Source organism: Hippocampus zosterae, chromosome 7 (assembly GCF_025434085.1).
Source record: "Hippocampus zosterae strain Florida chromosome 7, ASM2543408v3, whole genome shotgun sequence".
NCBI classification, from domain to species: Eukaryota; Metazoa; Chordata; class Actinopteri; order Syngnathiformes; family Syngnathidae; genus Hippocampus; species Hippocampus zosterae.
In genome coordinates this window covers 8699422-8715623 of record NC_067457.1, presented here as the reverse complement: position 1 = coordinate 8715623, position 16202 = coordinate 8699422, and the positions used below count along the sequence as shown (strand labels likewise).

General features: G+C 42.5%; 1 protein-coding gene across 1 annotated transcript; it reads left to right on the top strand.

Moving 5' to 3' along the window:
* The first annotated feature begins 459 nt into the window (after nt 1-459).
* fmn2b (formin 2b) lies at nt 460-15577 on the top strand. The gene is made up of 20 exons (XM_052071015.1): nt 460-1342; nt 1427-2651; nt 3110-3351; nt 4107-4285; nt 4495-4630; nt 4908-4966; nt 5191-6209; nt 6765-6909; nt 8410-8497; nt 8567-8628; nt 9990-10081; nt 10169-10298; nt 10850-10996; nt 11132-11191; nt 12142-12262; nt 12350-12442; nt 12875-12926; nt 14235-14384; nt 14525-14606; nt 15003-15577. Exons 1-20 carry the CDS (start codon nt 1063-1065, stop codon nt 15027-15029), a joined length of 4389 nt encoding a protein of 1462 aa, XP_051926975.1. The 5' UTR covers nt 460-1062; the 3' UTR covers nt 15030-15577.
* Nucleotides 15578-16202: the final 625 nt, after the last annotated feature.

Here is a 16202-nt window from a genome sequence, read left to right as displayed (position 1 = left end):
TATTCCAAGCTTTGTTTTAAAAAATTGTTAACGATGACTGGTATTTCTCGAAAAACTTTCACAGAATTTCTACAGCTATCCACAAATCTATCGCTACATTTGACACAATGTTTTACAATACATTGTTAGTTACAACTTCAAGCAATAGGCATGGTACTTCCTTAACTGGTTGCCAGCCTGGCAGGGCACACATAGGCGGACAGCCGTTCACACTCCCAATGACACCTACACACAATTTAGAGTGATCAATTAACTTACCTTACAGCTGCCACTGTTGTGAAAGCGCTATATAAATCAGCATATATTGTATTGTACCATGCATAATTTTAAAATCTGGGAGGAAACCGGAGTACCTGGAGAAAACCCAACCAGGCATGGGAGAAGATGCAAGAATTGAAGATGCGGAATTGAACCTTGCACCTCTGCACTGTGAGACTAAAGTGCTAACCACTTGTCACTGTCATGCTCGATGGAATACATATGTGAAGTATCCCTTTAATTTTTTTTTTTTTTTGAGAGGGCACTTTAAATGCAACCTTATCCAGTCTCCACATTGGTTAATGTGAACAGCAAAATGAGAATCATGGGTAATGTAGTGAGGAACTCTCACTGGCGTGGGAGTGAATGAGCCTTTTGTCACTCTTGCAGCCGCTCATTCTTTCTTTTATTGGGTATGACTTTCTTCTCTTTCTATTCCATGTGCGCGGCACATTTCGCATGATGCTTTGCTGATGCAGATCCACTGAGCATGCGGTGCTTTGTCACAGCAGATGGAGAGCAAAGGGGGGGGAGGGTACGTCTGAGAGGGAAATAAAGAGAACCGGAGGGGGTTAGGTGGGGGTGGGCAATAGCTCCGTCTCTCCTGAATCAGCATCAACATAGAACCACGGCAACCAGAAGCGAGTGTTCATCTTGTCGGAATCACCACACGACAAAGATTTCTAGATCAATCATGACAATCCCCGGTAGCTTTTTATTCACCAGCGACTAAATTGCTTGTACCTGTCCTCGGGATCAAATCACCAGGGAGAGGACCTCTACCTTCTGAAAATCTCAGGCAACATGGGCAACCAGGAAGCCAAACAAAAAAAATCTAGTAATGGTGGCCACCCTTCATTTGAAGAAGGATGGAGCGAGGGAGGAGGAGATGTGACAAGGCGGGGTGGAAAGAAACATCACGGTAAGAATGAAAGTAAAGGGACAAGCAACCCTCGAGGAGGAGGAGGAGGAGGAGACGGCGTAGGAGGAAGAACACATGGCACTGGTCCAGCCAAGAAGAAAAACAAATGCGAGTCCAAGTCCTCTGTTTTTTCGATTCGGAAGAGAAAGGCTCATCACAAAGGTAAAGATGCATGCTCGAGTGAAGACGTGCTCGCGTTGCAACGCGACGAGCCAGCTAACTCGAAAACGCCTGATCTGTCTGCAGATGAGCTCGGGCAATCAGACACTGAACCGGGCTTCCTGGAAACCAAAAAGAAACAACAAGGTGGAGGCGAATGCGAACAGCGGGCAGGGATTGCAGCAGAAACGGGAGCGTCGAAAACTGCCTCGCCCACAGAGGATGGAGGACCCAAAGGAGGGAGTTCTGGATCTGACACGGACATTTACAGCTTCCACTCAGCGCCCGATCATGATGATTTGCTCGCAGACATCCAGCTCGCTATCAGGCTCCAACAACAATGTGAGGGGCCTGATACGGCGGGTGGGTCCCAGGTACAAGGTGAAAGCAGCGTTAGCTGTGGACCAGAGGCAAAGAGACTACAAAGTAACGGTGTTGGGAAATTACCCCCCATCGGAACACTCGACCTGACGCCGGAATTAGAGCTGGGTTCAGATGCGCTGTCTTTCCTGGAGGTCGGAACCTTGTTGGGTACGGACCAGCAGACTGAGAAACCCGAAGAATTACCGGTACACTTCTTGTCCCCTATAGAGAAATCCGAGGGGAGGGAAAATGGAGAGAAGGAAATGGATGGGATTCAAGAGCTCAATGGGAAGGAGGAGAAGGCGAGAGAGTCCCCTGCGAGTGGTGCTGAAGTTACAAAAGACCAGCACGTCTGGAAGCAGCAGTTCCCGCCCACAGCCATCACTCTGGACAAGGGGGCTACAGTCAAAGCAGTTACTACGGCAACTGGAAGCAACTTCCCCAATTTCACATTGGACAGTACACACGTGCGGAAGCAGGAAGCGGGAGGCGAAAACCAGATTGAGGAGCTGCAGGAGCCTGGCGCGAATGAAGCTCTGACTCCAGCGCTTGAAGACGACCGCAGAAAAAGCAGCGTTGCCATGGTAGCACTTATTTCAGGGAACGTGTGTGAAGAAGTTGCGAGTGCTGAGTCACTTGAAGACTGCTCAAGTATTGTATCAGAAAGTAACCACATCGCTCCTCCTGCTGCTACTACCAATACTTCCCTCTCCAGGAGAAGCAGTGTTTGTTTTACACCATCCCAAGGAAGCCCCACGTTAGCCAAACACATCCACAGGTCCAACCAGGCCATTTCCCCCTCAAACCCAGCGGTGAAACCGTACCCTACCGTTTTACCTTCGTACATCAAGACCACCACCAGACAACTCAGCTCGCCAGGACATTCCCCGGCTCTGTCTCCTTCCCTTAGCCCCATGTCGCCACGAAGAGCTCATCAACATTTCCAAAGGTAACTACGGTTCGATTTGGATGGGTGTCTTTTACCAGGATGATTTGCGGACATATTGTCAAAATGAATGTTGATATGACCAATAATGTGAATGAGATATACATAAAGGACAGCAGTACCCATTTCCAGTTCATGTCCTAGTTAGACAATGGATGGATGAATGTGGGGGAACTTAAGTATGACCAAGGCAAAAGATGCACCTAAATTTTGGGGAAAAAAAACACCACTATTGATTCACAATTCAAGTATTGCACAAAAACACGTCACATCATCAGAACAATCCCATAATCAGTCCTAAAATCACATTGAGAATCTGTAGGATTGACCCAAAAACTGAAATAACTTCCGGAATACTTTTCGCAAGAAGGAGGGATATAATTAAAGCATATCATGTTTTCCTAGCTTTCTTATGATGGCAGTAACTATCAATCAAACACATTGGAAGTTTTTGCTCTCAGGATTATGGCTGGCGATCAGCAAGTCACGAAACAGGACTCCCGAAGCAATGCTGGTCCCCTGAGTCGCTCAGCTGACTGGACAGAAGAGCTCGAGAAGAAAATGAGGTGTAAGCTCAACAATGGCGAGTCTGGAGATTTAGAAGCCTTCAGGTACGGAGGTGGGGGAAGCCAACCCCTTTGTGCAACAAGGAGATCTTCATGTGGACAAATTGCTGCATGCAGCTTCCAAGATGTCTTTACAGGTGATTGCTTAGGCCGCGTTCCGCACAAATATTTTTTATTTCAGTTTAGGATAAGCAGTGTTGAAAATGGATGAGTGGATATATTTCATCATTAGAATTTATTTATAACATGATACGCTGTTCACTGTCGTAACCGCTGTCCCTGAAAGGGTTAATGTAGTATTATGGCGCAACTGGAGAGGATGCAAACACCACATTGAAAAGTACAAGCCAACATTGAAAGCTTCTTGTGGAGCTGATGTACTCACCACATGGGACCGATCCATTCTGCCGACATCATATTCTGTGTATCGTTACATACTTTTAATGAAATCAGTGTCTTTTTCTATACACGTCAATGTTTCAATTCAATTCAAATTCAATTATTTGTCCTTGAAGGGCAATTGAAAAGGCCTCAGGATTAGCATTCAACAAAACAAGCAGGACACCAACAAAGTGCTGCAATTAACATAAGCGACTAGCGACTGATTAATAATATGATTGTAGGCAGCCAGGCTTTGTTAAAGTCAACTTTAACAGTGATTTATGTACTGTATGTATTGCAACATTTTACTGCTCAGTTTTTTTTCAGTATCCAAACATGCAGTGGGTCACATTGATCAAGGGTTAAAATATGACTGAATGGAAAGTGTCCCTAACACAATTTAAACTTAATAAAACTTCCAAATGAAGGTTCAACAGGGGATAATAATTTGAAAAGTGTTATGTATTAACAATCAAATGATTTCTAATTCACTGACTTTCACAACGTCCAGGTCGAACTCTCCTCGAAAAACTATTCCATCAACAGCAACAGGAGGAGCCGGAGGAAGCTGAGAGGCTCTGCTCCAGAATATTAGCAATGGGTCTTCTTCTGCCTTTCACAGACTGCTTCAGACAGCGACTAGGAGCCAACCCTGCACATATCAACTCTACCGGATCACCCAAATTCCATGTATGTTGCTGCAAAAGTGGATTTTTTTTTGTCGAAAAAGTACATTTGAATAGTAGTACAGTACTTCGATATAATAACATGACACAATAACTTTAGGATGTAGCCCGCCTACTGGCTGAAGACAGATTGGTCCGGCTCCAGCACACTCACTACCCAAATGAGGATAAGCGATTCAGAATATGAATAAATTGATTAATATGTCTCCACAGCACAACCAGCTGTATACGTGGGCAGCTGTTAACCAGCCAACCATTTCTCTTGATCCTCTTGAGGGGAAGCAACCAGGTTATCTGAAAGACTCCAGGCCTAATGGAGACAATACTGGAGTCAAAGCCGCAGATCCGGGTAAGGAAGGACACCTCTGTGCACGATATGTATTGTCCGATAGTAAAAAAAAAATATTTAGATGTAGTTTGATGGGCAACTCCATTGATAATATTAACCCTTTCATGCACCAATAATGATAACCTGATAACATGATAAGTTGCCCACTGTAGTAACCTCTGTATATACAGATTTTTTTAAGGGTGGGGGGGGGGGGGCGTGAATTTCAAATTTGATTGTGATTGGCGCCTGTACTGGATTGTGGCAGTCTGAACGGTTTGTTTCTCCATCCCATCAGAATATCATACAGGCATCTTGGGTTTGCGGCAGCAACCAAATGAGAGCCAAAATTGTCAGGTAAGTCACATAAGCTCTTGGTTTGGTAGACTTCAGTTCGGTTCAAGCTCAATGTGATGTTCACAATTTCATGGTAATAACTGGTGACCGGTCCAGGGTGTAAGTACAACTTTTGTCACATGGGATAAACAGTTACAGGTAGCACATGCAACTCCTTACAGAAGAGCTCCTCATTTGTATGGCTTTTTTTTTTGTTTTGTTTATAATTTCACCCCTATTTTCAGGAGGAGGTTTTGCTGAAAACAGTGAAACTGAAGGAAAAACATGTCAATGTCATCCAACAACTGGAGCAAACCATTGAAGATCTCAGGAGTAAAATTGCTGAACTTGAGCGGCAGCCCCCTCTGCTGGACGGAGACATCAAAACAGCCAAGGACTGTGTTGGAATGGAAGGCCTTTTGAGGGAAGTGTCTGATGCTCACTTTCAGACTGACGCAGATCACTTTCTGTGCTCCCTGGAAGCCAAATCGGTGCAAACTTCGCCGATGGATGACAGCTTTAAGTTTAAAGTGCCTTACAGTGAGCCAAGCGGAATCAATAGTTCCCTGCAAATCCCATTTAGCCAATGTTCATGTCAGCAGCAACCCCTGCCCACGCTTCTGGGCGGGCCATCTCTTCCTTTGCCCGTACAGATATCAGTTCCTGTGGCGCCACATGCTCCTCCACCCTTACCAGTAGGTTCAATACCACAACCACCACCACCTCCACCACCTCCTCCCCCTCTCCCAGGTGGACATGCCACACCACCGCCTCCTCCTCCTCTTCCTGGTGGGCCAGTTCCACCCCCACCCCCTCCTGTTCCTGGCGGTGCTGCTCCACTGCCCCCTCCGCCACCTCTCCCCGGTGGACCTGCTCCACCACCACCACCACCACCACCTCCTCCTCTCCCTGGTCAATCAGCTCCACCCCCACCTCCTCCTCTTCCTGGTGGACCAGCTCCACCCCCACCTCCTCCTCCACCTCTCCCTGGCGGTCTTGCTCCGCCCCCACCTCCTCCACTCCCCGGTGGGCCCAGTGCCAATCTTCCCCATTATTGTGGGCCTCCCCGACCTCCTCCTCCACCCGGTATGATCTGCATTCCTCCAGCTCCGTCGGGAGTTCTGGGCTCCTTGCCTCCTCCTCTGCCTTTGGGGCTATACACGCTGGGCCTCACCCAGGAGAAGAAACCCAGGAAAGCAGTGGTGGAGCCTCCCAGACCCATGAAGCCATTGTATTGGACCAGAATCCAGTTGCACACTAAAAAGTAAATGGGTATTGTTATAGTAGTCTACATACAAATGGCTGAAAATAACATGTACAGTGTTACCTCACACAGTCTACTCTATTCTGTAATGTTAATTAATTTTCCAAAATGTTCTAGTTTCACATATTTTCATCAAAACAATTCGAGCGAATGAATTCGTTCCAGCTCGAACAATCACCAACGGTTTACTAACGAAGCAGCATTTTTATTTAGTAATCTTCCTATTTGGCAACTGGTCACCCTTTAATATTTTTAGTGTACCAGAGAAACAAATGTTGCAGGATAATTAACACTTCTTTCAAGTCAGCAGTTAATAACTACACGACATAATCAAATTAACATAAAACTAGCAACACTTGTTTCATACAGTCAATACATACATAAGAGCACCTCTTAGGCTTTGTTGTTATTTTGTTGGATCTGTCCTGTTCAAAATGAACTTTTCAGTTTGAAAGATTAACCCCTTTCAGACATTAGACTTTGGAGGTTCCACCGGCTTAATAATTTGGCTGTGCTTTCAAACAGAAACAGTATATTCTTCTCTTTTCTTATTAGGGAAATATCGTCAGCATCGGTGTGGGAGACGATAGAGGAGCCTGATGTGGACTTTAAGGAGTTTATAGAGTTGTTTTCCAAAACAGCCGTCAAGGAGAAAAAGCAGCCACTCTCTGATACAATCACCAAGTCCAAAGCCAAACAGGTATACATTTAAATTTCCTCTCCAGGGGTCTTGACTGAATAGTTTCACCACACCAGGGCATCTCAGGCGCAACCACAGACTTCGCTAGTAGTTTTAACTCGCTACCAATGTGACAATGAGTTATGCAACTATGGTGACAGAGAAATGGAGCCGATGCCAAGCGTTGACTTAAGCCAGACATGTCATGTCGCATTTTTGTCATGGGCCACATTTTAGTTACAGTTTCCTTGTAGGTCTGTTATGATTGTGTGAGAAGAATCTATGAGAAAAATTGTATCATGTTAAAAGTTTCATTGAATTTGGTCACGTCTAAACGTTTGGGTGCGTATCCAGCACCTCCAAATGCCTGTGCACAAAGGCGCCGGCCACCTGGCCGGAGGGCTGTTGAAGTCCACAATTAGCACGTCAATACAGGTGGGCGATCAGAGGAGAGAGGGCGAGACTCGGTCACAAAGGGGGAATGAATAATTCGGGAACAGCGGTTGAACAACAAAAGACAATTTGAGAACACCCGTCGCGCCCAGGCGACTTTTGTCGTCCGCAAAGTCTGCAACATGATGGTTCAATGCAGACCAGACCGAAAGGCACCAATGTACCGGTGGTTCAAAGCTTAAACCCAGGTAACCAATCACGACCGTGGTGGTCGGATCAGGGGTGCGGTTTGCAAATATCGGGGGCAGTGTTTTTCTTGTATTTTCCAACTGTTACAATAAAAGTTCAAACTCGCGGAAGGGGCGGCTCTGAGTGTGATCGCGGAGCAACTAAACTGTCGTCCGCTCTCAGAGATCCGCTCCAGAATCAGAATCATCTTTATTGGCCAAGTATGTAGAACACACAAAGAATTTAACTTTGTCCGAGAAAAACTCTCACAGACTGAAACCATCGAAAGAAGTTAAGTATAACAGTTTATTCGGAGGGGTTTGGTAACCAAAAAAAAATGCTGACGATCGCTCTTTCATTTATGGCATATGAACATGTTTGGTAGTGATCTTATCAAGCATCGTGGAAGTTGACATCTTTGATTTGCTTTCACGGACCACAAAAAATGATGTGGCGGGACAGATCTGGCCCCCAGGCCTTGAGTTTGACACGTAAGCCATGCACTTCCGTGATTCATAGAAATATGAGGGTTGGCGCTGATCTAAATGCCAAGACCGCAAGCTGTTGTTTGTCACCGACACCTTGTCCGGCTGATGGCACACAGCTAGGATTCTGCTAGCAGAGACTATGGACACCATTCCCAGTTGAGTCTTGATACTTCGTGTTCCACATTCGGAGGAGTTACTCTTGTCGCTGGTTATATATCAAAAATAGACATACAAATAAAGCCATTAATAGTTGTTGATATTTCCGCGGACAGGGTTTTAGTTGTCAAGAAATGAATCATGTTTCCATTAAAGTCATCCAACCTATTTTGAGTTTCAAAATACCCCAAAACATTCCACAAAATGGAATGTCAATGACAAAAGCCGATAAACTCATGTCAACTGCTTGTCTTAGGTTGTCAAGCTCCTAAGCAACAAACGCTCTCAGGCAGTAGGAATTCTGATGTCCTCGCTACACCTTGATATGAAAGACATCCAACATGGTGAGTTTGTTTGGATTTCGGCTTAACTTTCACTCATGTTTCAACACTATTTTCTTACATTTTCTGCAGCCGTCTTGAACTTGGACAACACGATCGTTGACCTGGAGACCATTCAGGCCCTTTATGAAAATGTAAGTTACATACACAAAGTACACAAATCCAGTTTTCTATCCCTCCGTCCGACCGACCGGCCGGCCGACCGATCGACCGACCGACTAACTGGCCGACCAACTGTATGTCCAACCGACCGTCAATCCGACCGACAGTCTGTCGATTGTACCTTCCTCTCTCTTGCTGGGTTATCTACTCCTGTATTTAAGCTTTATCTCACAGACCAATGCCATTGAGTCAAGGGTGTGGCCCTGACTCTCACCCACATTCAGTTGGGAGAGGTTCATGTTCATCTGAGGCTTTCAAGGCCTTGTAGCATTGCCGTCGGTTTTCCTTAGATTCACGCAGAAGAACGACATTGTCCCAGGGCAAGATTGCCCCATATTTTGAAGTGCTTGCAGAGTAGCTGTTTTGAAACACTTCTGATACTCAATTTGAATGAATATCAAGTTTTATAAAGGATCGTCGAAGATAGGCACTCAGAAATAACGACAAGACACTTCTGGCTACCAACAATAGGCACTTTATTGGTCCCACACAGAAGTGATAACACAGTTCAAACAAGTTGTATGAAGCTAAAGAACTCTTACCGTATGCAATTAGGGTGGAGAGCCAACACCCTCAGCAGAGTGAGCTTCAATACGAGCTGGGCGTTTCGTACGTTAACCCACAGCGGACTCTGCTGAGGAGCATCGCTCCCCTCCTTTTATCCTCTAAAGTGTGTGCATCGGGAGGGGTGAGTGGCCATTCTCATCCCTCCCTACGCCACACTGTTTGTTGTGTAATCAAGTGGCATTGATCACAATCAAGTTTTGACAATTCAAACAAAGCAGACTATGAAGTCGTCAAAGCAGGCTCAATAGTTTATCTCTGAAGTCGTCAAGGCAGGCTCCAGAGTCCATCTCTGAAATTGCTTAGGCAAGCAAGTCACCAAGTCATGCAATCATCTCAAAGCAGTTTTTCACTGAGAAGATATACATTGATTAAAGAAAAAAATCACAAAATATCTTAATATACCAGTAACCTACCAGGAAAACAGAGATGGTTCTCCCGCTGTTAGCAATGTGAAATCATCATGTCAGTTGCTCTTCTGAATGGATGCGTCTTTTGAGCTCGCTATGCTGCCCTCCATGAGTTGAACATTCTTCAATGCAACTGCGCATCAATGGCCACCTTGCGCATGGCGCTGTGCCGTGAAACGGTATTCTGTCCTTGCGCTTCTGCAGCGTGTATACAATGCTGGGTTTGTCGACCAGGCGCCGCACATTGCTAAGTGCAGTGTGAAATTGTTTTAATAAGGACTGATGAATGGGTGGATTTATGGATAAAATTACATGTTTGGCCAAAGAGTCACTCTGATACCCGTATGTGTGTTCCTCAGAGGGCGTTGCCAGAGGAAATGGACAAGATTGAAAAACACATTAAATCCACGAAAGACAAGGAGAATGCGAAACCTCTGGACAAACCTGAACAGTGAGTTGATGCCATGGTACTGACACTTCAGTATTAAAATTTAACATTACTCTAGGGTTGTTGGGTTTTTTTTGGTTGTGCTTTCAGGTTTCTCTACCAGCTCTCCCAGATCCCCAGCTTTTCTGGTCGAGTCTTTTGTATCCTCTTCCAGTCCAGCTTTTCTGAGTGCATGTCCTCTTTGATGAAGAAACTGGACATGCTGCTGAGTGTATGCAAGGTGAATTAATCTCCCTCCTTCCAACAACACAGTTGCATAATAGCGTCACTATTTAGGTGATATAAAAACTGTGACGTGTGGAAGATTGTACCTGCCCTACAACTAACTAAATGTCTTGTGAAGTCATGTCTGTCAGCAAGGTGCTCAGAATTTTACCAAGTTCCAATGTAAATATGACATTTTTTAATCGTTTATTTATTTATTTATTTATTTATTTACTTACATAATATCGGCCACACACGGAGTTCCGTATCTGCCCATGACTTGACAGCGAGCATTAGCGTCTGATAAGCGGGACATGATCACGCAAATTGTAACAAAGTATAATGGCGATGAAGTGCTGCATCCACCAGTGAAAATACAACAAATGCGATCCATTTCTCCATCTTGTGTATGTTTATGCTTGGGGGAATAGTTTCTGATCTATGAAGTCAGATAAGAACATCAAACTGGAATTAGACAATAATGGTCAACCGTTGTATCAAATATGAATGACTAGAACGCCCCCCGACCCCTTTTAAGTGTTGAAACTGATATCATTCCTTGCATAGGTATTACAAGACAGTGAAAAGGTGAAGCAGATTCTCGGTCTGGTGCTGGCATTTGGCAACTATATGAATGGAGGAAATCGCACAAGAGGCCAAGCTGATGGCTTCAGTCTTGACATCCTTCCCAAACTCAAAGATGTCAAGAGCAGTGTGAGTAAACAAAAATACATATACAGAGACTGACAGTATTATGAGTAATCCGATATGTTTTAACAAGAAGCCATAGCCATCAGAATTTACAGAATACCTGTAACTGCCTGTTTTGTTTTTCTTCTCCACATACAGGACAGCATGAAAAGTCTTCTGTGTTACATAGTTTCATACTATCTAAGGAATTTTGATGAGGTGAGATTTTACACTTCAAATGACATTTTATTAACAGTTCTATGATTTCTCAAAATTATTGTTGCCAGTATTACATAAATCAGAATCTATTTTGCCTTCACTTCGATCAAAATCTGCCCAAATGGTGTTACGCCACCTGTGCCACAACTTAGACCTGCTCCAAGGTGGTCTAAGATATAGTCTAATTTGAGTCACCCTTTTGCCAGGTGCGACGGGGGGGTGTAAAAGAAAATGCCCCCAGTCCGCTTGAACGTTTAGTAAGGCACAGTGTCGTCTGCTAAATTTTCAAACACGATAAACTAGACTTGCTGTGAGCGAAAATCAAATTGTGGCAGTTTTGAAGACAAGCTCACAAACGCGCTCTACTGAAATAGGGCCTAAAAATGTTTCTCATCGACTTCTGAGCTCATTCTGCTGCTGCTATCATGTTACATCAAAGGATGATTATGAGCATGTCCAGGAAGAAAATCTATGCATGACCAGTTCATAACATTAGCTCCGCGTAATTGCTCAAATTCGTTTGTATGTTTGGGAAGATGAGCAGATAACGTTTTCTTCACAACAGAACTATTGTAAGCTTCGTTGTTGAGTAAAATAAAGCTCGGATATAAAAACAAACACATGGCCCTAAAAACTATTTTGGACCATATGAGACCCAGTTCAAACTGTCATCCAGGAAAATATTTGTGTCTGGAAAGATGACAGGAAGCACTGGAAAATGTTTGGTAATGATGATTCCCTTGAAGCAAGGATACAACTGATCAGGTAAAACGTCTCATAAAAATGCCTTTTGTTGTGTATAAAAGCAATGTTCTCCCTCTAGAAGCTGTCTGTAATTTAAAATGAGAATTCAATGTTTCACCTGAACTTTTATAAAAAATATGATCTCATTTTATTGGCAGAGCAAACAGTTATGTGCTTTGTGGGTTCATTTCCACATGTCCCTGCAGGATGCTGGAAAAGACACTTGTGTTTATCCTCTCCCTGAGCCTCACGAGTTGTTCCAGACTTCCCAGATGAAATTCGAAGACTTTCAGAAAGACCTGACTCGACTCAGAAAAGACCTTCGATGTAAACTTGTATTTTACAGTTAAGCTTTACAACGTGGTCTACGTTACAAAGGTATTCATCATGCAAATATTTTTTTCCACCCCCCAGCATGTACCTCAGAGGTGGAACGAGTGTGCAAAGCTTCCATTGAAGATAACCTACAGCCTTTCAAGGACAAGATGGATGATTTTATTTTAGAAGGTATTAAGAACAGACTGTTTTAAGCATTGCGTTTTTACCTTTGATGATATTTCAAAGATGATACAAATTATTTTCATAAACTACAGTCCCCAGAATGCTTGGTTGGATGGATAATAACAAAAGCCATCATAGTCATAATCATTAACTCAATAATGTCAGAATAAATGACCTCACATGAATGACCACACTTAGCACACGGCCCCACGAGGCAAATGACCACATGAGCACCCGCAGCGGCTCCTCTCTCTCCTGTGGTTGAGAGGAATGAAATTTCATCTGTGTTGTATGTTGCACATGTAGCACATTTGAAAATAAAATTGACTTGACTTGATGTCACGTGAAACTGCATGAAATGAGAATGTAAAGAATAAGGTGTTACAGTATATCGTATTTCATAATTCACAATAAGTCTTATGCATTGTTCTTCCGTAGCGAAACATGAGCTTGAAGCGTTGGAAACTCATCTCAGCAGCACACACAAACTGTAAGTATTGACAAGCCCATATCGGATTACCATTTATAATGGTGTTGAACTAGTAACGTGAGAGTTTGCATATATCATTCAGTGCACGGTCAGTATTGCTCATAAGTTAAATCATAATGACATTGGAATACAGTTTCGCAAACACAGATGCCTTCATTCCCCAGAGTGGGATGTAACTTATGGGATGTAACTACGATACAATACCATACATCTTTATTCATAGAGCGCTTTCACAACAGCTGCATCTGTAACAAAGTGCTTCACAGAACAGTGAACATAAAATAACACAAAACAACACATAAGACACAGACAGTCATGAAATTTTAACCACTTCTCCTGCATACACTTTGTTGTTTGAAGCAGTTCTAAATGAAAGATAAGAGAATCAAAGTGTCTTTTCACCAGTGGATCAGAGATGCCGGGCTCAAAATGTGCACACGTCGGTTACAAGCTGAGTTTGAAAGCGACAAGAAGCTGTAGCGTCAATTAATGAAAAAGAGATTGGCTCTCATTTCCTGTCTCATGTAAATCCGCTTCATTTCCAAGCGGCGACTCTCAGTTCCAAATACGCATTCCGCGCTCCACACCGACGCTCCTCTCTCCTCATCTTATATTGAACTCGTTATCAACATTTATTGTGATGCTTGCAAACACTTTGTTTTTCTTCTTTCTACCCCCAAATTTGCTGCTGTAGACTGTAAATTTCCCCAGTGTGGGACAAATAAAGGATATCTTATCTAAGTTTCAGCTTCAGCAGCCAACCAGACTGTCCAACAGCGGCAACATCTCCGCTGAACAAAACAGGGTTGTGGAAAATGCTGTCCGTGACAGGCACAAAAACAACACAGCCGCCCCAGGGTTGTCCAGCAGGGACAGTCAAATAGTGTTCTGTTGTGTGTGTGGGTTTTTTTTTCATCTTACCAATTTCGTTCAATCATCAAAATACCAACAAAATAAAAATACTGGGGTTTTTTTGGTTGTTTTTTTTGTGTGAATATTTTTTAAAGTATTTTTTATTTGAAGTGGGTCAGTTTGACACCACAGGGAAACCAATAGAATTAATCAGCAAAATGACTGACCGGATGAATGAATGCAGAACACCAAACATTATTATTAACTAGAGTATTTAATTTTAACATTTGATATCATTAATTGCATCATAAAAGAAGAGAAGGCATTCTATCGCTTTTTTTGAGTTTGACCCTCACCATAATGGTGATCAATGGTATGATGATCAAACCTGGGAATGCGAGATCAACATTTTTCAGTTAAGTATTTCTCGTACTTAAAATCGTGTTGTTTTGACAGGTTCCTAGAGCTCACAGTATTCTACTCTGTGAAAGCAAAGGCAGGGGAGAAGGAGGTTTCGCCAAACACTATCTTCTCGATCTGGTATGAGTTTTCCTCTGACTTTAAGGACTTGTGGAAGAAGGAAAACAAATCGATTCTGAAGGAGAGGTAAATATGCTGCACTAGTTGGATAACTGAAAATTCAAAATGGAGAAATATTACGGAGATTATACATTATATATATATATATATATATATATATATATATTTTTTTTTTTCCTTCAATGAATATATCACACAACTTTCAGGCTCAAAGTGGCAGAGGAATGTTTCCGACAAGCTAAGGAGCGGGCTTCCTACAGTGTCAAACCCAAACATGCGACAGGGATTGTAAGTAGACCCTTTTTTTAAACCCGTATTTCATTTATTCAAGCACCTGTTTATTTATCGAGTATGTGATTTTTTTTTTAAACAATGGAATAACATTTGCAAGCAGTTTTAACCCATTCAGGAACAGTGATTACTAAAGTGTCCACTAGATAACTAGCTTATCATGTTATATGGTGAAATGGTCTCCATGAGAAACCGTAATTACAATGTGGCCTGTGACAAAAATGAGTTTGGCACCACTGCTCCAGTACATTAAAAGTAAATTTTCCATAATATACCTGTACGCCTTCATGAATTCAAAGAAAATTTGCAACATGTTGAAGCCTTGATTTTGAGACTTCCATCTCCAACTCCAGATCACTAAATTTGACGTATGCCATTGTGCTTATTCCACAGAAAGCCAAGCTTGGCATGAAGATCTGATTTGCCGGACGTATTCTTTTGTTTTGACTTTTGCAAGACGATGTCAAGGATCTCACTGTTCCCGGGATCGTTTTCTAGGACGGCCACTTTCACTGATTACTTGCTGAAATGATAGACAAGGATCACACTATTTTCACGATTTTAAGGGCCGTATGAGAACCGGCGAACTGCCAAGAATTTTGGAGGACAAGAAAAGAGAGAGTGACTTTCTAACTCTAACTCTAGAATTATGTGTTGCTGGGAATCACCACCGTTCAAAGTGTCAACATGTTGTCTATTGCAGTAAAAAAAAAAATCAACATCAGTGGTGAAAAGTTTAATGAAGAAACAATACTTGATAAGTAACACATTTTATCGGATATGCTGAATTTTATTTTCTGACAAGAATCCACTGTGGAAGGGTTTATCGCTGACGACCTAAATCACCTGACTATACGCCAGTCTGTAACATGGGCATACTGTATGCATTTTTTTAAACATTTTTTGACCATCATCAATTTCATTGTGTTCTGAATGATTGTGTATATATTAAAGTGAATTAAACATGGTGTTTTGAGAAATTTATGAATATCACCACTGCTTGGCAAAAATTCCCACTGTCCAAATTTGGTTCATTTCATATGTTTTCACATATCTACGTGATTGGTCTGTCTCAACTTTGACCATTATTTATTTATTTTTACGAATTTGTGACCAATCCAAAAAGCAAGGGAAGAATTAATCTGAGCACACCAAACTAAATGACAAGAGTCCAATTAACACAACAAAACAAAAGCAAGAGTAAATGACGAAACAAAGGCAATACTTACAAAACGCTGAACTAAGGGAACGACTATGACTAGATCATAACACCTTTTGGAGACGACCTCATAAAACATTAGCCAGTATCATATTGTCAATACAGTATTTAAGAGACTGATCAAAGTATAATTGCTCAGAAGCCTCATCTCACCTTTCTGATAAATGAATGTGACAAAATCTTCATTAAAATAAAAAGGGAACCAGTTCCGTAATCTCCATGTATATTAAACAATTTATGCAAAATAGATGACAAATGACAAGAAAAAGAACAAAAAAACTTTATAGAACTCTGCTGTGAATCCATCCCTACCTGGGCTTTTGGTGTTGTAGAGATTTTGGATCACTTTTTCGATTTCCAACACAGATATCAAA